The 27,088-nt window shown below is 47.2% G+C and overlaps 1 protein-coding gene across 1 annotated transcript in view; it reads right to left on the bottom strand.

Annotated features, from left to right (window-relative positions):
- Positions 1-12,853: 12,853 nt before the first annotated feature.
- The window catches only part of LOC115125670 (glutamate receptor ionotropic, NMDA 2D-like), a 113,345-nt gene continuing 99,110 nt past the window's right edge, over positions 12,854-27,088 (bottom strand). Inside the window, 3 exon segments of the mRNA XM_065027180.1 lie at positions 12,854-15,361; positions 15,476-16,054; positions 16,437-16,672. Coding sequence (XP_064883252.1) covers positions 12,854-15,361; positions 15,476-16,054; positions 16,437-16,672 — 3,323 coding nt within the window.

Below are 27,088 nucleotides of genomic sequence, written 5' to 3'. Positions count from 1 at the left end.
GCAGGGTGTGTGATGTGTGACTGTAGTTGGGTTGAGAGTTGAGGCAGGGTGTGTGATGTGTGATTGTAGTTGGGTTGAGTGTTGAGGCAGGGTGTGTGATGTGTACTGTAGTTGGGTTGAGAGTTGAGGCAGGGTTTGTGATGTGTGACTGTAGCTGGGTTGAGATTTGAGAGTTGAGGCAGGGTTTGTGATGTGTGACTGTAGCTGGGTTGAGAGTTGAGAGTTGAGGCAGGGTGTGTGATGTGTACTGTAGCTGGGTTGAGAGTTGAGAGTTGAGGCAGAGTGTGTGATGCGTGCCTGTAGTTGGGTTGATAGTTGAGGCAGGGTGTGTGATGTGTACTGTAGTTGGGTTGAGAGTTGAGGCAGGGTGTGTGATGTGTGCCTGTAGCTGGGTTGAGATTTGAGAGTTGAGGCAGAGTGTGTGATGTGTGCCTGTAGCTGGGTTGAGAGTTGAGGCAGGGTGTGTGATGTGTACTGTAGCTGGGTTGAGATTTGAGAGTTGAGGCAGAGTGTGTGATGTGTGCCTGTAGCTGGGTTGAGAGTTGAGGCAGGGTGTGTGATGTGTACTGTAGCTTGGTTGAGAGTTGAGAGTTGAGGCAGGGTGTGTGATGTGTGACTTTAGTTGGGTTGAGAGTTGAGGCAGGGTGTGTGTTGTGTACTGTAGTTGGGTTGAGTGTTGTGGCAGGGTGTGTGATGTGTGACTGTAGTTGGGTTGAGAGTTGAGGCAGGGTGTGTGATGTGTGACTGTAGTTGGGTTGAGAGTTGAGGCAGGGTGTGTGATGTGTGACTGTAGCTGGGTTGAGAGTTGAGGCAGGGTGTGTGATGTGTGACTGTAGTTGGGTTGAGAGTTGAGGCAGGGTGTGTGATGTGTACCTGTAGCTGGGTTGAGAGTTGAGGCAGGGTGTATGATGTGTACTGAAGTTGGGTTGAGAGTTGAGGCAGGGTGTGTGATGTGTGACTGTAGTTGGGTTGAGAGTTGAGGCAGGGTGTATGATGTGTACTGTAGTTGGGTTGAGAGTTGAGGCAGGGTGTGTGATGTGTGACTGTTGTTGGGTTGAGAGTTGAGGCAGGGTGTGTGATGTGTGACTGTAGTTCGGTTGAGAGTTGAGGCAGGGTGTGTGATGTGTGACTGTAGCTGGGTTGAGAGTTGAGGCAGGGTGTGTGATGTGTGCTGTAGTTGGGTTGAGAGTTGAGGCAGGGTGTGTGATGTGTGACTGTAGTTCGGTTGAGAGTTGAGGCAGGGTGTGTGATGTGTGACTGTAGTTGGGTTGAGAGTTGAGGCAGGGTGTATGATGTGTACTGTAGTTGGGTTGAGAGTTGAGGTAGGGTGTGTGATGTGTGACTGTAGTTGGGTTGAGAGTTGAGGCAGGGTGTGTGATGTGTGACTGTAGTTGGGTTGAGAGTTGAGGCGGGGTGTGTGATGTGTGACTGTAGCTGGGATGAGAGTTGAGGCAGGGTGTGTGATGTGTGACTGTAGTTGGGTTGGGAGTTGAGGCAGGGTGTGTTATCTGTGACTGTAGTTGGGTTGAGAGTTGAGGCGGGGTGTGTGATGTGTACTGTAGTTGGGTTGAGAGTTGAGGCAGGGTGTGTGATGTGTGATTGTAGTTGGGTTGAGTGTTGAGGCAGGGTGTGTGATGTGTACTGTAGTTGGGTTGAGAGTTGAGGCAGGGTGTGTGATGTGTGACTGTAGCTGGGTTGAGAGTTGAGAGTTGAGGCAGGGTGTGTGATGTGTACTGTAGCTGGGTTGAGAGTTGAGAGTTGAGGCAGGGTGTGTGATGTGTACTGTAGTTGGGTTGATAGTTGAGGCAGGGTGTGTGATGTGTACTGTAGTTGGGTTGAGAGTTGAGGCAGGGTGTGTGATGTGTGCCTGTAGCTGGGTTGAGAGTTGAGAGTTGAGGCAGGGTGTGTGATGCGTACTGTAGCTGGGTTGAGATTTGAGAGTTGAGGCAGAGTGTGTGATGTGTGCCTGTAGCTGGGTTGAGAGTTGAGGCAGGGTGTGTGATGTGTACTGTAGCTTGGTTGAGAGTTGAGAGTTGAGGCAGGGTGTGTGATGTGTGACTTTAGTTGGGTTGAGAGTTGAGAGTTGAGGCAGGGTGTGTGATGTGTGACTGTAGTTGGGTTGAGAGTTGAGGCAGGGTGTGTGTTGTGTACTGTAGTTGGGTTGAGTGTTGTGGCAGGGTGTGTGATGTGTGACTGTAGTTGGGTTGAGAGTTGAGGCAGGGTGTGTGATGTGTGACTGTAGTTGGGTTGAGAGTTGAGGCAGGGTGTGTGATGTGTGACTGTAGTTGGGTTGAGAGTTGAGGCAGGGTGTGTGATGTGTGACTGTAGCTGGGTTGAGAGTTGAGGCAGGGTGTGTGATGTGTGACTGTAGCTGGGTTGAGAGTTGAGGCAGGGTGTGTGATGTGTACCTGTAGCTGGGTTGAGAGTTGAGGCAGGGTGTATGATGTGTACTGAAGTTGGGTTGAGAGTTGAGGCAGGGTGTGTGATGTGTGACTGTAGTTAGGTTGAGAGTTGAGGCAGTGTGTGTGATGTGTGACTGTAGTTAGGTTGAGAGTTGAGGCGGGGTGTGTGATGTGTGACTGTAGCTGGGTTGAGAGTTGAGGCAGGGTGTGTGATGTGTGACTGTAGCTGGGTTGAGAGTTGAGGCAGGGTGTGTGATGTGTGACTGTAGTTGGTTTGAGAGTTGAGGCAGGGTGTGTGATGTGTGACTGTAGTTGGGTTGAGAGTTGAGGCAGTGTGTGTGATGTGTGACTGTAGTTGGGTTGAGAGTTGAGGCGGGGTGTGTGATGTGTGACTGTAGCTGGGTTGAGAGTTGAGGCAGGATGTATGATGTGTACTGTAGTTGGGTTGAGAGTTGAGGCAGGGTGTGTGATGTGTGACTGTAGTTGGGTTGAGAGTTGAGGCGGGGTGTGTGATGTGTACTGTAGTTGGGTTGAGAGTTGAGGCAGGGTGTGTGATGTGTGACTGTAGTTGGGTTGAGAGTTGAGGCAGGGTGTGTGATGTGTGACTGTTGTTGGGTTGAGATTTGAGGCAGGGTGTGTGATGTGTGACTGTAGTTCGGTTGAGAGTTGAGGCAGGGTTTGTGATGTGTGACTGTAGCTGGGTTGAGAGTTGAGGCAGGGTGTGTGATGTGTGCTGTAGTTGGGTTGAGAGTTGAGGCAGGGTGTGTGATGTGTGACTGTAGTTGGGTTGAGAGTTGAGGCAGGGTGTGTGATGTGTGACTGTAGCTGGGTTGAGAGTTGAGGCAGGGTGTGTGATGTGTGACTGTAGCTGGGTTGAGAGTTGAGGCAGGGTGTATGATGTGTACTGTAGTTGGGTTGAGAGTTGAGGCAGGGTGTGTGATGTGTGACTGTAGTTGGGTTGAGAGTTGAGGTAGGGTGTGTGATGTGTGACTGTAGTTGGGTTGAGAGTTGAGGCAGTGTGTGTGATGTGTGACTGTAGTTGGGTTGAGAGTTGAGGCGGGGTGTGTGATGTGTGACTGTAGCTGGGTTGAGAGTTGAGGCAGGATGTATGATGTGTACTGTAGTTGGGTTGAGAGTTGAGGCAGGGTGTGTGATGTGTGACTGTAGTTGGGTTGAGAGTTGAGGCGGGGTGTGTGATGTGTACTGTAGTTGGGTTGAGAGTTGAGGCAGGGTGTGTGATGTGTGACTGTAGTTGGGTTGAGAGTTGAGGCAGGGTGTGTGATGTGTGACTGTAGTTGGGTTGAGAGTTGAGGCAGGGTGTATGATGTGTACTGTAGTTGGGTTCAGAGTTGAGGCAGGGTGTGTGATGTGTGACTGTAGTTGGGTTGAGAGTTGAGGCAGGGTGTGTGATGTGTGACTGTAGTTGGGTTGAGAGTTGAGGCAGTGTGTGTGATGTGTGACTGTAGTTAGGTTGAGAGTTGAGGCGGGGTGTGTGATGTGTGACTGTAGCTGGGTTGAGAGTTGAGGCAGGGTGTATGATGTGTACTGTAGTTGGGTTGAGAGTTGAGGCAGGGTGTGTGATGTGTGACTGTAGTTGGGTTGAGAGTTGAGGCAGGATGTGTGATGTGTGACTGTAGTTGGGTTGAGAGTTGAGGCAGTGTGTGTGATGTGTGACTGTAGTTGGGTTGAGAGTTGAGGCAGGGTGTGTGATGTGTGACTGTAGTTGGGTTGAGAGTTGAGGCAGGGTGTGTGATGTGTGACTGTAGTTGGGTTGAGAGTTGAGGCAGTGTGTGTGATGTGTGACTGTAGTTGGGTTGAGAGTTGAGGCGGGGTGTGTGATGTGTGACTGTAGCTGGGTTGAGAGTTGAGGCAGGATGTATGATGTGTACTGTAGTTGGGTTGAGAGTTGAGGCAGGGTGTGTGATGTGTGACTGTAGTTGGGTTGAGAGTTGAGGCGGGGTGTGTGATGTGTACTGTAGTTGGGTTGAGAGTTGAGGCAGGGTGTGTGATGTGTGACTGTAGTTGGGTTGAGAGTTGAGGCAGGGTGTGTGATGTGTGACTGTAGTTGGGTTGAGAGTTGAGGCAGGGTGTGTGATGTGTGACTGTAGTTGGGTTGAGAGTTGAGGCAGGGTGTATGATGTGTACTGTAGTTGGGTTCAGAGTTGAGGCAGGGTGTATGATGTGTACTGTTGTTGGGTTGAGAGTTGAGGCAGGGTGTGTGATGTGTGACTGTTGTTGGGTTGAGAGTTGAGGCAGGGTGTGTGATGTGTGACTGTAGTTCGGTTGAGAGTTGAGGCAGGGTTTGTGATGTGTACTGTAGTTGGGTTGAGAGTTGAGGCAGGGTGTGTAATGTGTGACTGTAGTTGGGTTGAGAGTTGAGGCAGGGTGTGTGATGTGTGACTGTAGTTGGGTTGAGAGTTGAGGCAGGGTGTGTGATGTGTGACTGTAGTTGGGTTGAGAGTTGAGGCAGGGTGTATGATGTGTACTGTAGTTGGGTTCAGAGTTGAGGCAGGGTGTATGATGTGTACTGTTGTTGGGTTGAGAGTTGAGGCAGGGTGTGTGATGTGTGACTGTTGTTGGGTTGAGAGTTAAGGCAGGGTGTGTGATGTGTGACTGTAGTTCGGTTGAGAGTTGAGGCAGGGTTTGTGATGTGTGACTGTAGCTGGGTTGAGAGTTGAGGCAGGGTGTGTGATGTGTGCTGTAGTTGGGTTGAGAGTTGAGGCAGGGTGTGTGATGTGTGACTAGCTGGGTTGAGAGTTGAGGCAGGGTGTATGATGTGTACTGTAGTTGGGTTGAGAGTTGAGGCAGGGTGTGTGATGTGTGACTGTAGTTGGGTTGAGAGTTGAGGCAGGGTGTGTGATGTGTGACTGTAGTTGGGTTGAGAGTTGAGGCAGGGTGTATGATGTGTACTATAGTTGGGTTGAGAGTTGAGGCAGGGTGTGTGATGTGTGACTGTAGTTGGGTTGAGAGTTGAGGCAGGGTGTGTGATGTGTGACTGTAGCTGGGTTGAGAGTTGAGGCAGGGTGTGTGATGTGTGACTGTAGTTGGGTTGAGAGTTGAGGCAGGGTGTGTGATGTGTGACTGTAGTTGGGTTGAGAGTTGAGGCAGTGTGTGTGATGTGTGACTGTAGTTAGGTTGAGAGTTGAGGCGGGGTGTGTGATGTGTGACTGTAGCTGGGTTGAGAGTTGAGGCAGGGTGTATGATGTGTACTGTAGTTGGGTTGAGAGTTGAGGCAGGGTGTGTGATGTGTGACTGTAGTTGGGTTGAGAGTTGAGGCGGGGTGTGTGATGTGTACTGTAGTTGGGTTGAGAGTTGAGGCGGGGTGTGTGATGTGTACTGTAGTTGGGTTGAGAGTTGAGGCAGGGTGTGTGATGTGTGACTGTAGCTGGGTTGAGAGTTGAGGCAGGGTGTATGATGTGTGACTGTAGTTGGGTTGAGAGTTGAGGCAGGGTGTGTGATGTGTGACTGTAGTTGGGTTGAAAGTTGAGGCAGGGTGTGTGATGTGTGACTGTAGCTGGGTTGAGAGTTGAGGCAGGGTGTGTGATGTGTGACTGTAGCTGGGTTGAGAGTTGAGGCAGGGTGTGTGATGTGTGACTGTAGCTGGGTTGAGAGTTGAGGCAGGATGTATGATGTGTACTGTAGTTGGGTTGAGAGTTGAGGCAGGGTGTGTGATGTGTGACTGTAGTTGGGTTGAGAGTTGAGGCAGGGTGTGTGATGTGTGACTGTAGTTGGGTTGAGAGTTGAGGCAGGGTGTATGATGTGTACTGTAGTTGGGTTGAGAGTTGAGGCAGGGTGTGTGATGTGTGACTGTAGTTGGGTTGAGAGTTGAGGCAGGGTGTATGATGTGTACTGTAGTTGTGTTGAGAGTTGAGTCAGGGTGTGTGATGTGTGACTGTAGTTGGGTTGAGAGTTGAGGCGGGGTGTGTGATGTGTGACTGTAGTTGGGTTGGGAGTTGAGGCAGGGTGTGTGATGTGTGACTGTAGTTGGGTTGAGAGTTGAGGCAGGGTGTGTGATGTGTGACTGTAGTTGGGTTGAGAGTTGAGGCGGGGTGTGTGATGTGTACTGTAGTTGGGTTGAGAGTTGAGGCAGGGTGTGTGATGTGTGACTGTAGTTGGGTTGAGAGTTGAGGCAGGGTGTGTGGTGTGTACTGTAGTTGGGTTGAGAGTTGAGGCAGGGTGTGTGATGTGTGCTGTTAGCCCTTCTGAGAGGAAGAAGAACTGGATTATGTGAGGTCAGTCCTGGCCAGATCAAATGGGGGAAAAACCAGGCCCATACGCACACACACACACACAAAGATACACAGACGGATAGGGCTACACATAGACACACAAACTCCCAAACCACAGATATGTTAGCAACACAAACACCATTAGAGACAACGACACAGAGAGGGGTTGTTAAGAAACACAGAGACACCCTGCAGTTATTTAAAGAGAATCATATTTTATGAAGCAATTCTCAGGAAGTAAGTGCAGCACTGACCCGCCAGCCCCAGACAGACCACGTCAAAACAAACTAACTCATTTAGATCAGGGTATGGACCAGACCAGTCTGGGCTGTACACTACCAACCGCCTTAGCAACCTGACTTAGCAACCCACCTTAGCCACCCACAAGTATACAGGTATACACAGGTACACTACACAATCATGATGGTTTCTAGGTGCTGTTCCAAGAGCACAGCAATGAAAGCCTGGTTGCCAGTCTCTTTCTGCTTTAGCAAACGTATCTCAACACTATTATATATAGTGCCACTTAATTTTGGAACGTAGAAACAGATGGAGGACAGTCACCAGGCTAAAACACTGTTAGGTGGATCAGTGACACTGAATTCCATTTGAGTGAATGACTGAAAGTAGTGGTCCTATGATACCTGTATGGACCACAGTGAATGAGCTGTGTAATGACTTAACCTAGCATCCTGTTTAGATGTAGCTCTTATGTCACTAGGCCTGGTGAGTGCAACACATGCCACTCCTATTTTTCCTTGAAATTGTTTCATGGCGAAACGCCGATGAGGACCCTGTTTGAACTCGGGAGTGCCATGCATTTTACTTCTCGGGTCAAAGGTGACAGAAAACTGAAACGTAAGGATGAATCATGACCATGGACCAATGTCTGATCAGAACTCGTGGTCTACTTTGATCTTAGAGTGGACTGAAGACATGGACGTCAGACTGTAAGAAACAAAAATAGCATTTAACTCATGTAAACAGAGCAGCACTGAAAGGCAGAATACAGACCAGTGAAACACAGTTCTCCCTCACATATCTTATCACATATCTTATCATATATCACATATCTTATTACATAACTTACCACATATCTTATCCCACACAGAGTAAGGAGAGATAAGTCAAAAGAAAACAGACAACTCAAAACAATTATGCAAATAAGTTCTGTAGCCAAGATTATCTCAAATGTATATATTTCTTTTTCTATCCAACATAATTGAACAGCACAACCTTACTCTGCACAGACATGAGACTGATAAGGTATAGTAAGCAGAGTAATATGTTAACCTTGATGATCCAATCATTCAGAGCGTGTGTGTGTGTGTGTGATGGGGGAGTTATTGACGCGTTGCTACAGAGTGTTGCTCAGTGGGAGCTCCAGGAACGAGGAACAATGAGGTCCATTGGCTGAGTGATGTATGTGTGTGTATTAAATATGCATGCAGAGCACTGTGTGTGTGTATGTGTATAAGAGTGTGTGTGCAAGGGGGAGTGTGTGTGTTTGTGTGTGCTTGCATGGTATTATATAGAATCATGCCGCAGTGGGGTTACATACATTCAAGAACACACACACACACACACACACTCACATACTAAAATGTACATACACACATGACTGTGCAGCACAACACTTTCAAACAAAATCACAGTCGCATACACACAAACATGCACACACATTCCTAATGACCTCCAGATATTTCTGACTAGAAAACATAATGTTCCTCAGAGAGTAGAGCGCCAGCCAGGCAGTATCGCTACCAGCCACTTTACAGCACCATCCCAGTGTTATCCACTATGCTGTACAATATCACACTATGCAGAACAGCACAGTTCAAACCGTGTGTTTTCAGTATGCACACACACACACGCAAGCATGCACCCCCCCTCCCCCTCACAGACACACACACACACCTCTCACAGCCACAACACTAGGACACAACAAACTGTATTTCACAATAAAAACATAGCCCAACAAAAGTCATTTTTTCTTGACAAAATGATTTCCATAGTCAGCCAGTCATCAGTCCAGTTCAGTCCAGTTTAAGATGTAAGTAGTATAGAGAGCAGACACATGCAGTGCAACACCACCAAGTTAACCTTCAAGCACTGCTCCAAGGTCAGGTTTAATTGTTCAATCCCCAATGATTATGGTTAGGACTGGTTGAGGGAGAGCAGATCCTAGACCAGAGCTTGAGGGCAACATGAAGGACATTATGCTACATTACATTACCCAGCAAGCACCAGGTGGGGGTGGTGTACCGGACGCCATAGAAACGCCATGGCAATACCACTGCAACATAGCAACTAAGGTCTATGTTGCTGCCCGGCAGTTTGGTACAGCCCAGACTTGCTACAGTGGCATGGTCGTCAGATGCACACTTCAATCACATCGTTAATAACATTGTTAATTCATTAATTCACTAATCAATCAATTAATTGATCATCATCTTCAACAATCAGTCAAAAGGAGCAAGAACACAGTATCTACTGGTCTCTGGGATTTTTTGCTAAGTGAGAGACAGACGGAGGGATAGACAGATTGAAATAGAAGGATGATCAAAGAAATTAAACTAAAGGAAAATGGAAGTAAATGACAGATTTAGAGGTGAAAAGACTAGTGTGGAGAGACAGAGAGAGAGAGAGAGGCACAGAGAGAGAGGGATAGAGAGAGAAATATTATGTATAGAAATAACAAAAAATATATATATAATGTTAGGTAGTACAGTTAGAGTGACAGACTGATAGATATATTAGATACAGGTAGATGGTAGAGAGATTAGACTTTTTTCTCATCTTTTTTTGTCACAGGCACTAATGTCTTCACAGTCATATAGGAGGTATCCAAATTCAAAATGATTTCAGTGTCTAGAATTGCTACAAAGCTAAAACATTTAAAACTAATCATCTAACACTTCCTCCAAGTGTACCAAACTTAACTCATATATATATATATATATATATATATACACACACCTGTATGTATGTATATATATATGTATATATACACACCTGTATGTATGTATATATATATGTATATATTTATTTGTACATATATATTTCTGTATAGAGAAATTATAGAATTTTTAAATGATAAAATTGAATACAATAATCAATAAAATATCTAAGTTAAATCACAGTATAACATGGTACATTCTCAAAAACATAGTATATATTAATATATTCTTTAATTCTCAGCAAAAAATGTAGCTACAAGGTTTTAAAAGTCACTTCTGTTCATGCAGTCACAGACTTCAGTATTAGCGCCTTGATACAACTCAATGATGCTCGATGACAACAGGCTTCAGCACTCCTGATTGGTTTAAAATGACCTCATTCCAAACAGTAGAACTGTTTCCACGGTTTCCACTGTTGGGGCGCTGGGACGAGCGAGCTACCTCAAGGAAAGATGGCCGCCCTGGGTCCTAAGCTTTTAGCTAGAGTACAACTACACAAACCCCTCCACTGCAAGCCTCTGGGATTTCAATCGTCTAAACATGCAATGATTTCTGGGCTTTTCCAAGGTGTAGGGGGGCAGAAGGATCATGGGGACGACAAAACATCTCTCTATAACTATGATAAATTGTTTCCAAAATATGGCCCCTTGACAAAGCAGTATGTGCAGTAGAGAAAAGTAACTCAAAAGACCGTCCAACCTTTTGATCTGTGACAACATGCACAAACCCAACTCGACGACATAGTCCATCACATAGCAGGATCAAGCCCCATCAAGCCCTCCATTCCAGCCAGGATCAACAGCATCCCAAAAAGGATTACAAAGTCTAAAAGTTCTACATCATGTCAAAGCTACATTCAACTAGGAGAAGCTGGGGGTTCGGCTGTGGGCTGGTCTCAGAGTGAGAGAGCTGAGGTGAATACGTCATTCCCATGGAGAGCATGACGCTGCATGACACAGCTCTTTTAGATGACCCACACAGAGAAACACCAAAGCATGGTACGGACTATGGTTTTGGTTTAACTATGTATTTTGGCACTTTAATGCACGGTCTGTTTATTCTCTGTTTGACACCTGTTGAGTTGTTCATAAGGTGTAGCTGAGCAGGGTACTGTTACACACTACTAGTTCTACTAGTTCTTCACAGATCCGTATTGTGTAGAGATGAGTGGATCTGAGCAGTGCCTGGCCTAGGTCCACCCCGGGGAACAAGCCAACAGGCCTACAGGTTGTCACATAACTCAGCACTCCAAGTACTGTCAGTCTGCCATTGTATTATCATCACATTAAAGAGGGCAATATTGCTATTGATTACTTTTTTAATGACAGAACACAGTTACATCTCTATGTCCCACATAGTAGACTCCACTCCCACATAGTATTCCCCTCATAGTGGTATTACTACATCCGTCTTGCTGTGAAACTACATTTCTAATAATGACAGTAGTCAGGTATTGGCACAGTATTGTTCTTCACCATGGTATAATAACTATTGTGTGCTGTAATGACGGCACGTGGAGGGCTTATGGCTTATGGCTTTATGCGATGACCAATTGTGCTTCATAAGATGCATGGGTCTTCCAAGCAGGAGGGAATGAAAGGCCATGACAACTATTTTCAAATACACTGCTCAGGGTTTCAATGACCCAATACTCATAATGACTAAAGCTAAGCTGTCCTGATTCCTCCACATAATAACGGAATGTTTTACAACTTCAATGTAATGTCAAATGGACTCAGCTCAGAAACTTTCTCACTCTGTCCTCTCAAGCTTATTTGAATATTATGCAGCCATCTAGTGCCAACTGTAGATATTGCAACCAATCATTTCCCCCATCCTCTCTCCTAATAGAGAATGTTGTATTGCTCACTTGTGAAATACTATACGTATATAGTCATGAAAACAGATGACTGGAAACCAATTTGGCTTAAAAGCTGTGGAGTAGAAATTTGGCACTGCTTTCCAAAGGTTTCTCACGTCCAAGTTCAGCCCCAGCCGACCTCCCTGCTGCCTGAAATACTAACAGAACAACACATAGATAGAATAACTAAGAAGCTTTCAGGAGAAGAAAGAAAGAAAGAAAAAGACGGGAAATAAAGATCTCGCTATGTGTCTTTTTTTCTTCTGAATGTTCCGTTTGTGTCTGGAACACAGTGATGTCTTCGTGCTCGTCAGCGGAATGACAAGAGTCTCTGTTCTGAGTTCTGATCGGACCAGAGGAGAAAGGACAGGCTCCGATGAGGTGGCGGAGAAAGTCTCCTGTTAAATCTAATTGGACAAAAGGGTTTGTAGTAAACATGACATCATGGGGGTTGGTATCCTTCCCTTCCGGGGGGCTTCGGTCGCGCTAGATGGCCCTGAAGATGTCATGAGGTCAAAGTCATGTCACTGTCCTCCCTGGCCAATGAGAGATGGGAAGCCAGACAGATCATGTGTAAGAGAGAGGCGACTGCATTGCTTTTATATCAACCAACATACAAAAGGGGAGAGAGATGAAGGGGGGGTCTCTCCAACGTGAGGATGCAGTCTACCAATCCAATTCAAAAGGGGATGATGTGACATGTCCCTCAGCCAATGGGGACAGGAGAGTTAGAGTCTGTGGAAGTGTTAACCAGTCGTTGGATCCTTACAGGAGCAGGCTGGTCTCTCCGCTACCAACGAGGTGTGTTCAGTCAGAGCCAGAGGGAGGGAGACGAGCATGTGTGTGTGTGTGTGTGTGTGTGTGTGTGTGTGTGTGTGTGTGTGTGTGTGTGTGTGTGTGTGTGTAAACATGACATCATTACTCACAGTTTGGAGACTTGTCTTATCCATTGTTCTGACTGGGGGAAGAGAGGAGGACCGACGATGACATCACAAAGCTCAGTTCCGACCGGAGGAGGAGTTCTGGAGCTGCTATCGCCCCAGACGACATGGCCTCGCTCTCACTCTCGGTGTCATGGGACCCCTCCAGGCGGATGTAGGTGACCCTGGTGTGGCGCCTCACAGTGGCCCTCACCAGAACACGCACCAGGGACCGGGTTACTATGGTTCCGCTATCACCCACAGCGGAGACAGCCATGGTGCAGTCATCCCTAGTTGTTCCTGTAGCGATGGTCACTAGCTGATGGTCATTTGTAGTCGCCATAACAGCAGTCTCAGTTGCCGTGGCATCCAACATTGCCAAGGCACCGCCGTTGGTAACAGTTGCCATGGTGTCAGTGGTTTCAGTGGTTTCAGCGGCACCAGTGTCGGCTCGAGTGTCTCCCTCTCTCGTCTCCCCCTGTCATACCTCGCTTTCCAGGCTGGAGAAATGGGCGGAGCCTCGTCGGGAGCATAGGCTCTTGGCCTTGAGTGGCAGGTGGGGGGAGTAGACGCGTCCGGGCTGAGGTACTGACCGTAGTCTCTGGTACAGGAGCTTAGCACTGACCGAGGCAGAGGACGAGGAGGGAGGAGGAGGGATGGGAACCGGCAGGGAGGAGGATGAGGAAGGGGCACTAGGTTGGGGTTGAGGGGGCGAGAGGGAGGGCTGAGGGGGGTGATCCACTAACACTCCTGGCTGCTGTGTGCTGAGACTGGCCTGGCTGCCTGACTTGGCCTGGCCCTGGTCTGGTTTGGGAGGGGGTTTGGGCCGTGAGCCCCCGCTGAAGCTGTGGCAGTGGGGGAGCAGCTCCTCCTGGCTGTGGGACAGGGCCGTGCTTCCTCTCTTCCCATGGCCGTGTGACCGCCCTTGGGGGTGCGGGTGCACATGGGGGTGGGGGTACTGACTACATGAACATGACACCCCAGACCCCTGGTTTCTGTCTCGTGCGCGTCCCTTGCCCTTCCCCCTTCCTCCCCTTTTCCACTTCTTCTCTCCCTTCATTGGGAGTTTGTCGACAGACCAGTACCGTCGGGGAGGCGGGAGGTTTGCTGGAGGGGGGGGCCACTGGGACCCCAGACCTCCACTCCCTCCCCCTGACGCCCACCCTACTCCTGGCCCTGAACCCCAAGAATCTCCCCCCGCCCCCCCCCAGCCCTCCACTCTCCCTAGTATAGAGTCGTCTCTGCTGTTGATGCTGCCCCCTTTCTCTCTGGAGGGGTATGTGCCGAAAAACCAGCTCCCTCCCCCTATCCCCCCTATCCCACTACTCCCTGGTCCTCCAGCCCCCTCCCTCCCCTCCCAGTACCTCTCAAATCGCCCAAACTCCCCTGATGAGCCCTCATCAGAGTAACTCTCCTCTGTTCTTGCCCTGTCTCTTTCTGACTCTGACACAGCACCTCTCCCACCCGCTCTCCTCACCCTCTCCTCCACCCGTTTCCTCGCTCTGTCTCTCTGCCTCTCCTCCCCCACATCGTCCTCATCATCCTCCTCAGAGTCCCACTCATGGAAGGAGAGCCCCTCCTGGATGTTAGCCCTGCCTTTCTCATAGTGCATCAACAGAGGCCTCTTCTCTCCTTCTCTCCCTCCCTCCCTTCTCTCCACCCCTCCACTCCTCCGCCTCTTGGATAGTGGGATGAGGGGAGGCAGGGAGGAGGGGTGTGTTCCAGAGTTGGGGTCCCCCCCTTCCCCGTTTCCTCCACTCACCCAGAACTTGACCGAGGCAGGGAGTTTGGGGTAGAGCTTACTGGGGGGTCGATGTCTGGAGTGGGAACGCGATGATTTGGGCCGCCTCTCCCTGCTCCTGCTGCTATCCTCCTCTCTATCACCCCCCTCGTCCTCTTCTCCCTCCCTCCTTCCTCGCTCCCTCTCTCCTGCCCATGCTGAATCTCTCCCTTTCTCCCCAAACGTACTACGATACTGGGTTTGAAAGGAAGAGTAGTCTGGCATCCCTCCTTCTCTCCCTCCATCCCCCACTCCCTCCCTCTCTGCCTCCACATCCCCCTCTTCTTGCTCAGAATGCCCAGTTGATTTCTTCCTCTTCTTCAGCGCCTTCTTCTTCCTCTTCTTTTTCACCTTCCGTCTCTTCCTCTCTTTGTCTCGCTCTCGTTCCCTGTCCTCCCTCTTTTTCCTCTTCTTCTTCTTTTTCTTCTTCTCTTTATCTTTCCTCCTCTTCTTCTCTCGTTTCCTCTCGTCATTTCCTACTCCTCCACTGCGATCCCTCTCTCTCTCACCCCAGCCCGCCCACCATTCCTGTAACTGGGCCAACTGGCTACCTCCTCTCTCCCTCTCCCTGTCTCTCTCCCCTCGGGCAGGGCGTGGTTTTCGGGGTGGTATAGGTGGTGGCTGGCGCCCGTGACTGAGAGAGCGAGAGGAGATAATTGAACGCTGTCTGTCCCTCCCCCTCCCCAGGAGAAGACTGGACTCCTCGGTCAGCTCCTCATCCTCATCATCGTCCTCTGCGTCCAAACCTTCCCGCGTGCTCTGAGAGGTCAAGGAGGAGGAGGAGGAAGGAGAGGAGGAGCGAGAGGAGGAGGTAGAGGAAGAGGTGGACGATGTGTTAGAGGAAGAGGAGGAAGTTGAGCTGGTGTAGGGGAGTGAGGTGGAGGGGGAAGGGGGAGTGTAGGTGGGGGACATGGGCACGGTTACGGGGAGTGGGAGAGGAGGTGAGAGGGGGCGTCCCCTCCTCCCTCCACCATCCCTCGCTCCATCCCTTCCTCCTCCCCTGCGCCCCAGCGGTAGGATGTTCTCGTACAGAGGCCCGCCTGGCTCTTTGGGCTTCTTGGGCCGGCGCTTCCTCCAAAAGGATGAGGGGAGAGGGGGGGAGGGTTGTGGCAGCGGGGGGTTAGTGGGCAGAGGGACTGGGGTCACGCCCACTGCTTGGCTTTTAGGAGGCAGCCGAGGCGTCCCCAAAGGTTTGACCCCTCCCTTCCCCTGACACCCAGCACCACCACCTCCCACCACCCTCTTCCCCACCCCCTGGTCAGGACCTTTCTCTGAGTAGAAGGCCACAGTGGCGGGAGGGGGTTGAGGGTGGCTCCTGGGGGCTGTTTTGGGGGTCTGGGACCCTGCCGGCTGGTCCATACAGGGCCCCAGACCCTCAGGGTCGATGGGTCCATAGTAGCGTTTATATCCATCCAGCCCCCCACCACCACCACCACCACCACCACCAACCCCCACTCCTCCAGCTGTCGTGCCCCAGGTTGGAGCCACCTTCTGGGGGAAGGGTCCCATGTCTGCGACGGTGCCGCGCACGGCCATGGGGTTGGTGGCGGTCCCAGCCTTGGGCAGCCTCCAGCGGTCCACCACGGCCAGTCTGCGATCGGGCCGGGGGAGGAATGTGGAGCAGGGCAGGGGCGCCCCCAGCATGGGAGTGTTGGAGGGCCCCAGCGCCGTCCCAGAATGCACCACGGTGGGAGGGGATCCAGGTAGTTGTGTTTTGTAGACGGGCTGTGACTGTTGCTGCTGCGCCATGGTCAGGGCCGGGTTGGTTGACGACGCACCGACCAAGTGTGGCGGGGGCGGGACTGTTACCATGGTGCCATGATGGTGGGGGAGCATAGCCATGGAGGATTTGGCCCCACCCGGCGTGGTTTCATCCTCAAAGCTACAACAACTGTACATGCCCTGGTAGAGAGGGAGAAATAGAGAACAAGCGGGGAATGGTAATGAACATTCAATCATGTATTAATAGAATCAAATCAAACATGCTCTATGTCACTGAGGGACGAGCAGTTATCAGTCAAGATGTATGCATGATATATATTAGTATGTGTTGTTTCTATCAAGGTCATCGTCAAGGTTACCATACATCCTGAGTGTGAGAGGAATTGAATCCCAATGAATCCTGTGAATTGACTGAGTGGAAATGGAATTGACCTCAACATCCACTTCACACACACACGTCACACGGACACATGCACACGCACACACCGACACACATACATAAGATACCTCTATCTCTTGACCCCCCCACACACACACGCCATTTCCCACCACACAAACTCACCCTACTGATGGCCAGTAGGAAGTCCAGTCTCCCGGAGCTGGTAGCCATGCAGTGTCTGAGCCTCCAGTAGACCAGGTGCTCCCAGGCAAATACCAGCAGACTGAGCCCCATAGCCACCAGCAGCATGTAGAAGACACCCGCCATGTTGTCTATGTCCAGCTTACTGCTCATCACCTCAATCTTATCATTGTGACAGATACCAGACAGCCACAGACGCTCCAGCATCTCAATCTCATCTGGGGAGGGGGGAGAGGGGAGTGAAACAGGGAGAAGGGGAATAGGGGTAGGGACAGGGAGAAATGAGGGGTTGGGAGTGGGACAGGGAGAGATGGGGGATAGGGGGAGAGGGACAGGGAGAGATGGGGGATAGGGAGAGGGACAGGGAGAGATGGGGGATAGGGAGAGGGACAGGGAGAGATGGGGGATAGGGAGAGGGACAGGGAGAGATGGAGGATAGGGAGAGGGACAGGGACAGGAGAGATGGAGGATAGGGAGAGGGACAGGGAGAGATGGGGGATAGGGAGAGGGACAGGGAGAGATGGGGGATAGGGAGAGGGACAGGGAGAGATGGGGGATAGGGAGAGGGACAGGGAGAGATGGGGGATAGGGAGAGGGACAGGGAGAGATGGGGGATAGGGAGAGGGACAGGGAGAGATGGAGGATAGGGAGAGGGACAGGGAGAGATGGAGGATAGGGAGAGGGACAGGAGAGATGGAGGATAGGGAGAGGGACAGGGAGAGATGGAGGATAGGGAGAGGGACAGGGACAGGAGAGATGGGGGATAGGGAGAGGGACAGGAGAGATGGGGGATAGGGAGAGGGACAGATAGAGATGTGGGATAGGGAGTGGGACAGAGCGAGATAGGGAGTAGGGAGAGGGACAGAGAGATGGGGGATATGGAGAGGGACAGAGAGAGATGGGGGAGGGGAGAGGGACAGAGAGAGATGGGGATATAGAGATGAACAGAGAGATATGGGGGAGAGGGACAGAGAGGGTTGGGGATAGGGAGAGGGAGAGGGACAGAGAGAGATGTGGGATAGGGAGACAGACAGAGAAAGATGTGGGAGGGAAGAGGGACAGAGAGAGATGGGGGATAGGGAGAGGGACAGAGAGAGTTGTGGGATAGGGAGAGGGACAGAGAGAGTTGTGGGATAGGGAGAGGGACAGAGAGAGTTGTGGGATAGGGAGAGGGACAGAGAGAGTTGGGGGATAGGGAGAGGGACAGAGAGAGTTGTGGGATAGGGAGAGGGACAGAGAGAGTTGGGGGATAGGGAGAGGGACAGAGAGAGTTGTGGGATAGGGAGAGGGACAGAGAGAGTTGGAGATAGGGAGAGGGACAGAGAGAGTTGTGGGATAGGGAGAGGGACAGAGAGAGTTGGAGATAGGGAGAGGGACATAGAGAGTTGTGGGATAGGGAGAGGGACAGAGAGAGTTGTGGGATAGGGAGAGGGACAGAGAGAGTTGTGGGATAGGGAGAGGGACAGAGAGAGTTGTGGGATAGGGAGAGGGACAGAGAGAGTTATGGGATAGGGAGAGGGACAGAGAGGGTTGTGGGATAGGGAGAGGGACATAGAGAGTTGTGGGATAGGGAGAGGGACAGAGAGAGTTGTGGGATAGGGAGAGGGACAGAGAGAGTTGTGGGATAGGGAGAGGGACAGAGAGAGTTATGGGATAGGGAGAGGGACAGAGAGAGTTGGAGAGAGGGTGCAAAAGGAGGTGAAGAGGAGGCAGGCAGAAAGGGATTCATGCAAAAGAGAGAATTGGGGAGGGAAGGGGAAAGGAAGGTGAAGGAGGAGGAGTTAGGATTAGGGAGTAGGGGGAGGTTGGAGGAGGAGAAGAGAGGAGGACAGGAGTGTAGGATTACAGAGTAGGGAGAGGTTGGAGGAGGAGGAGAGAGGAGAACAGGAGTGGAGGATTAAGGAGTAGGGAGAGGTTGGAGGAGGTGGAGGAGTAGGGAGAGGTTGGAGGAGGTGGAGGAGTAGGGGGAGGTTGGAGGAGGAGAAGAGAGGAGGACAGGAGTGTAGGATTACAGAGTAGGGAGAGGTTGGAGGAGGAGGAGTAGGGAGAGGTTGGAGGAGGAGTAGAGAGGAGATCAGGAGTGGAGGATTACGGAGTAGGGAGAGGTTGGAGGAGGTGGAGGAGTAGGGAGAGGTTGGAGGAGGAGTAGAGAGGAGAACAGGAGTGGAGGATTACGGAGTAGGGAGAGGTTGGAGGAGGAGAGAGGAGGACAGGAGTGGAGGGTAAAGGAGTAGGGAGAGGTTGGAGGACGAGGAGAGAGGAGAACATGAGAGTAGGGTAAAGGAGTAGGGAGAGGTTGGAGGAGGAGTAGAGAGGAGAACAGGAGTGGAGGATTACGGAGTAGGGAGAGGTTGGAGGAGGAGAGAGGAGGACAGGAGTGGAGGGTAAAGGAGTAGGGAGAGGTTGGAGGACGAGGAGAGAGGAGAACATGAGAGTAGGGTAAAGGAGTAGGGAGAGGTTGGAGGAGGTGGAGGAGTAGAGAGGAGAACATGAGTGGATGGTAAATGAGTAGGGAGAGGTTGGAGGACGAGGAGAGAGGAGAACATGAGTGGAGGGTAAAGGAGCAGGGAGAGGTTGGAGGAGGTGGAGGAGTAGAGAGGAGAACATGAGAGGAGGGTAAAGGAGTAGGGAGAGGTTGGAGGAGGTGGAGGAGTAGAGAGGAGAACATGAGTGGAGGGTAAAGGAGCAGGGAGAGGTTGGAGGAGGTGGAGGAGTAGAGATGAGAACATGAGAGGAGGGTAAAGGAGTAGGGAGAGGTTGGAGGAGAAGAGAGGAGGACAGGAGAGGAGGGTTAGTGTTAGCTGTGTGTGTGTGCATGCGCGCACGCGCGTCTGTGTGTTTGAGAGAGAGAGTGTGTGTCTGTGAGAGAGAGTGTGTGTGTGTGTGTGTGTGTGTGTGTGTGTGTGTGTGTGTGTGTGTGTGTGTGTGTGTGTGTGTGTGTGTGTGTGTGTGTGTGTGTGTGTGTGTCATTAGCACTAAAGGGAGGTCCTCAGGCCCTCTGTTTGCTCCTCATTCAAGGTGACTCCTCAAGGTCAATGGTCAACAATTGTAAAGGTCTGTTTTTGTAATGGTTCAACAGTAACGCAAAATGAGAAGTGAAGGAGGAGGAGAGAGAGTTAAAGAAAGAAAGAGAGGGGGTAGAAGAGGAGGGGCTGAACAATGACAAATAAGGTAGATGTAAAATAAGCCTCAAAACATTATAACCCTACAACTGAGAGCAAATAAAGAGAGGAGCGAGAAACAGACAGGGAAGGAGGAAGAGAAGAGGGAGAGTGGATAAAAATAAGTAAAGAGAAAGAGAGGGATGAAGGAAGGAAAGAGGGAGAGAAGCAGATGTAGAGTTATATATATATATATTTATATATAGTGGGAGCGAGGGAAAGAGAAGGAGAGAGGAAATCTTTCTCTGTCCACGACCACGGTGTGCCAGGGGAAAGAGGGGAGCGAGGGAACAAGGAAGGCAGAGACGGAGGACGAGAGGCAGAGATTTTGTCATTATGACAAACAGCAGGTACACTCTTCAGTTTGAAGAGGATGAGAGGAGAAAAAAGGGGTAAAATGTGACACATTAGAGAGAAGCAAAGGAGAAGAATAACAGACAGGGAGAAGAAGAGAGAAGGGAGAGCTTGGAGATTAGAATCATTTAAATATGGTGGAAGGATGGTCAGAATCTATATCATGGTGGTAGGCTCAGGTGGGATAGGGGATTCTCATCTGCTGACCTAGAGGGAACATGTGTGTCTTTCTCATTAATGAATACTAGCCTACCCACAAGCACAGGGGTCCTATGCCCTCTCTGATTGGCTGATAGGGAGACTGCTTGTGTAACCATAGTGATGGACAGACAGGTAACAGATGTATGATTCATTGAGGGATTAAAAAATAATTTAGCTGAGACGAATGCAATGAAACTACGATCAACCACTATTACTGCTTTACTATCATAACAACCACTACTACTACTGCTTTACTATCATAACAACCACTATTACTACCACTCTACTATCATTACAAACACTATTACTGCTTTACAATCATAGCAACCACTACTACTACCACTCTACTATCATAACAACCACTACTACTACTGCTATACTATCATAACAACCACTACTACTACCACTCTACTATCATAACAACCACTACCACTACCACTCTACTATCATAACAACCACTACCACTACCACAACAACCACTACTATTACCACTCTACTATCATAACAACCACTACCACTACCACTCTACTATCATAACAACCACTACTACTACTGCTATACTATCATAACAACCACTACTACTACCACTCTACTATCATAACAACCACTACTACTACTGCTATACTATCATAACAACCACTACTACTACCACTCTACGATCACACCAACCACTACTACTACTGCTATACTATCATAACAACCACTACTACTACCACTCTACTATCACAACAACCACTACTACTACCACTCTACTATCACAACAACCACTACTACTACTGCTCTACTATCACAACAACCACTATTACTGCTTTACTATCACAACAACCGATATTACCACTCTACTATCATAACAGCCACTATTACTGCTTTACTATCATAACAACCACTACTACTACCACTCTACTATCATAACAACCACTACTACTACCACTCTACTATCATAACAACCACTATTACTGTTTTACTATCATACCAACCACTACTACTACCACTCTACTATCATAACAACCACTGCTACTACCAGTCTACTATCACAACAACCACTACTACTACCACTCTACTATCACAACAACCACTACTACTACCACAACAACCACTACTACTACTGCTCTACTATCATAACAACCACTACTACTACCACTCTACTATGATAAAAACCACTACTACTACTACTCTACTATCATAACAACCACTACTACTACCACTCTACTATCATAACAACCACTACTACTACTGCTCTACTATCATAACAACCACTACTACTACCACTCTACTATCATAACAACATCTTCTACTACCACTCTACTATCATAACAACATCTTCTACTACCACTCTACTATCATAACAACCACTACAACTACCACTCTACTATCATAAGAACAACTATTACTGCATTACTATCATAACAACCACAACTACTGCCACTCTACTATCAAAACAACAACTACTACTACCACTCTACTATCATAACAACCACCACTACTACTGCTCTACTATCACAACAACCACTACTACTACTGCTATACTATCATAACAACCACTACTACTGCTCTACTATCACAACAACCACTACTACTACTGCTATACTATCATAACAACCACTACTACAACCACTCTACTATCACAACAACCACTACTACTACTGCTCTACTATCACAACAACCACTATTACTGCTTTACTATCACAACAATCACTACTACTACCACTCTACTATCAAAACAGCCACTATTATTGCGTTACTATCATAACAACCACTACTACTACCACTCTACTATCATAACAACCACTACTAATACTGCTATACTATCATAACAACCACTATTACTGCTCTACTATCACAACAACCACTACTACTACTGCTATACTATCATAACAACCACTACTACTGCTCTACTATCACAACAACCACTACTACTACTGCTATACTATCATAACAACCACTACTACCGCTCTACTATCATAACAACCACTACTATTTCTGCTATACTATCATAACAACACCTACTACTGCTCTACTATCACAACAACCACTACTACTACTGCTATACTATCATAACAACCACTACTACTACCACTCTACTATCATAACAACCACTACTACTACCACTCTAGTATCACAACAACCACTACTACTACCACTCTACTATCACAACAACCACTTCTACTACTGCTCTACGATCATAATAACCACTATTACTGATTTACTATCATAACAAACACTACTACTACTGCTCTACTATCACAACAACCACTATTACTGCTTTACTATCATAACAACCACTACTACTACCACTCTACTATCATATCAACCACTACTACTACCACTCTACTATCACAACAACCACTACTACTAACCCCTCTACTATTATAACAAGCACTACTACTACTGCTCTACTATCATAACAGCCACTATTACTGCTTTACTATCATAACAACCACTACTACTACCACTCTACTATCATAACAACCACTATTGCTGCTTTACTATCATACCAACCACTACTACTACTGCTCTACTATCATAACAACCACTACTTCTACCACTCTACTATGATAACAACCACTACTACTACCGCTCTACTATCATAACAACCACTACAACTACCACTCTACTATCATAAGAACCACTATTACTGTGTTACTATCTTAACAACCACTACTACTACTGCTATACTATCATAACAACCACTACTACTGCTCTACTATCACAACAACCACTACTGCTACTGCTATACTATCATAACAACCACTACTACTACCACTCTACTATCATAACAACCACTACTACTACCACTCTACTATCATAACAACCACTACAACTACTGCTCTACTATCATAACAACCACTACTACTACCACTCTACAATAATAACAACCACTACTACAACCACTCTACTATCACAACAACCACTACTACTACTGCTGTTCTACTATCATAACAACCACTACTACTATCACTCTACTATCATAACAACCACGACTACAACCACTCTACTATCACAACAACCACTACTACTACCACTCTACTATCACAACAACCACTACCACTACTGCTCTACTATCATAACAACCACTACTACTACCACTCTACTATCATAACAACCACTACAACTACGACTCTACTATCATAACAACCACTATTACTGCGCTACTATCATAAGAACCACTACTACTACCACTCTACTATCAAAACAACAACTACGACTACCACTCTACTATCACAACAACCACTACTACTACTGCTATACTATCATAAAACCACTACTACTGCTCTACTATCACAACAACCACTACTACTACCACTCTACTATAATAACATCAACTACTACTACCACTCTACTATCATAACAACCACTACTACTACTGCTATACTATCATATCAACCACTACTACTGCTCTACTATCACAACAACCACTACTACTACCACTCTACTATCACAACAACCACTACTACTACCACTCTACTATCATAACAACCACTACAACTACCACTCTACTATCATAAGAACCACTATTACTGCGTTACTATCATAACAACCACTACTACTACCACTCTACTATCATAACAACCACTACTACTACCACTCTACTATCATAACAACCACTACTACTACCACTCTACTATCACAACAACCACTACCACTACTGCTCTACTATCATAACAACCACTACTACTACCACTCTACTATCATAACAACCACTACTACTACCACTCTACTATCATAACAACCACTACTACTACCACTCTACTATCACAACAACCACTACTACTACCACTCTACTATCACAACAACCACTACTACTACTGTTCTACTATCATAACAACCACTACTACTACCACTCTACTATCATAACAACCACGACTACTGCTCTACTATCAAAACAACCACTACTACTACCACAACCACTACTACTACTGCTCTACTATCACAACAACCACTACTACTACCACTCTACTATCATAACAACCACTACTACTACTGCTATACTATCATAACAACCACTACTACTACCACTCTACTATCACAACAACTCTACTACTACTACTACTGCTACTATCACATAACAACAAGCACTACTACTACTGCTATACTATCACAACAACCACTACTACTACCTCTCTACTATCATAACAACTACTACAACTACTGCTCTACTATCATAACAACCACTACTACTACCACTCTACTATCATAACTACAACTACCACTCTACTATCATAACAACCACTACTACTACCACTCTACTATCATAACAACCACTACTACTACCACTCTACTATCATAACAACCACTACTACTGCTCTACTATCACAACAACCACTACTACTACCACTCTACTATCATAACAACCACTACTACTACCACTCTACTATCATAACAACCACTACAACTACTGCTCTACTATCATAACAACCACTACTACTACCACTCTACTATCATAACAACCACTACTACTACCACTCTACTATCATAACAACCACTACTACTACCACTCTACTATCATAACAACCACTACAACTACTGCTCTACTATCATAACAACCACTACTACTACCACTCTACTATCATAACAACCACTACTACTACCACTCTACTATCATAACAACCACTACTACTACTGCTATACTATCATAACAACCACTACTACTACTCACTCTACTATCATAACAACCAACCACTACTATCATAACAACCACTACTACTACCACTCTACTATCATAACAACCACTACTACTACTGCTATACTATCACAACAACCACTACTACTGCTCTTACTATCACAACAACCACTACTACTACCACTCTACTATCATAACAACCACTACTACTACCACTCTACTATCATAACAACCACTACTACTACTGCTCTACTATCACAACAACCACTACTACTACTGCTCTACTATCATAACAACCACTACTACTACCACTCTACTATCATAACTACTACTACCACTCTACTATCATAACAACCACTACTACTACCACTCTACTATCATAACAACCACTACTACTACCACTCTACTATCATAACAACCACTACTACTACCACTACTATCATAACAACCACTACTACTACCACTCTACTATCATAACAACCACTACTACTACTACTCTACTATCATAACAACCACTACTACTACCACTCTACTATCACAACAACCACTACTACTACCACTCTACTATCATAACAACCACTACAACTACTGCTCTACTATCATAACAACCACTACTACTACCACTCTACTATCATAACAACCACTACTACTACCACTCTACTATCATAACAACCACTACTACTACCACTCTACTATCATACCACTACTACTGCTTACTATCAAAACAACCACTACTACTACACTCTACTATCATAACAACCACTACTACTACTGCTCTACTATCATCAACAACCACTACTACTACTGCTCTACTATCATAACAACCACTACTACTACCACTCTACTATCATAACAACCACTACTACTACCACTCTACTATCATAACAACCACTACTACTACCACTCTACTATCATAACAACCACTACTACTACCACTCTACTATCACAACAACCACTACTACTACCACTCTACTATCATAACAACCACTACTACTACCACTCTACTATCACAACAACCACTACTACTACTGCTCTACTATCATAACAACCACTACTACTACCACTCTACTATCATAACAACCACTACAACTACCACTCTACTATCATAAGAACCACTATTACTGCGTTACTATCTTAACAACCACTACTACTACTGCTCTACTATCACAACAACCACTACTGCTACTGCTATACTATCATAACAACCACTACTACTACCACTCTACTATCATAACAACCACTACAACTACTGCTCTACTATCATAACAACCACTACTACTACCACTCTACAATAATAACAACCACTACTACAACCACTCTACTATCACAACAACCACTACTACTACTACTGTTCTACTATCATAACAACCACTACTACTATCACTCTACTATCATAACAACCACGACTACAACCACTCTACTATCACAACAACCACTACTACTACCACTCTACTATCACAACAACCACTACTACTACTGCTATACTATCATAAAACCACTACTACTGCTCTACTATCACAACAACCACTACTACTACCACTCTACTATAATAACATCAACTACTACTACCACTCTACTATCATAACAACCACTACTACTACTGCTATACTATCATACCAACCACTACTACTGCTCTACTATCACAACAACCACTACTACTACCACTCTACTATCACAACAACCACTACTACTACCACTCTACGATCATTACAACCACTACTACTACCACTCTTCTTTCACAACAACCACTACTACTACTACTGCTCTACTATCATAACAACCACTACTACTACCACTCTACTATCATAACAAACCACTACTACTACCACTCTACTATCATAACAACCACTACTACTACCACTCTACTATCACAACAACCACTACTACTACCACTAAACTATCATAACAACCACAACCACTACCACTACCACTCTACTATCATAACAACCACTACAACTACTGCTCTACTATCATAACAACCACTACTACTACCACTCCACTATCACAACAACCACTACTACTACCACTCTACTATCACAACAACCACTACTACTACTACTGCTCTACTATCATAACAACCACTACTACTACCACTCTACTATCATAACAACCACTACTACTGCTCTACTATCACAACAACCACTACTACTACCACCACTACTACTACTGCTCTACTATCACAACAACCACTACTACTACCACTCTACTATCATAACAACCACTACTACTACCACTCTACTATCACAACAACCGCTACTACTACTACTGCTCTACTATCATAACAACCACTACTACTA

The sequence above is a fragment of the Oncorhynchus nerka genome, linkage group LG14, assembly GCF_034236695.1.
Source record: "Oncorhynchus nerka isolate Pitt River linkage group LG14, Oner_Uvic_2.0, whole genome shotgun sequence".
Classification (NCBI taxonomy): Eukaryota; Metazoa; Chordata; class Actinopteri; order Salmoniformes; family Salmonidae; genus Oncorhynchus; species Oncorhynchus nerka.
The sequence above is the reverse complement of the archived record's forward strand: the minus strand, read 5'-3'. Positions and strand labels throughout refer to the sequence as shown.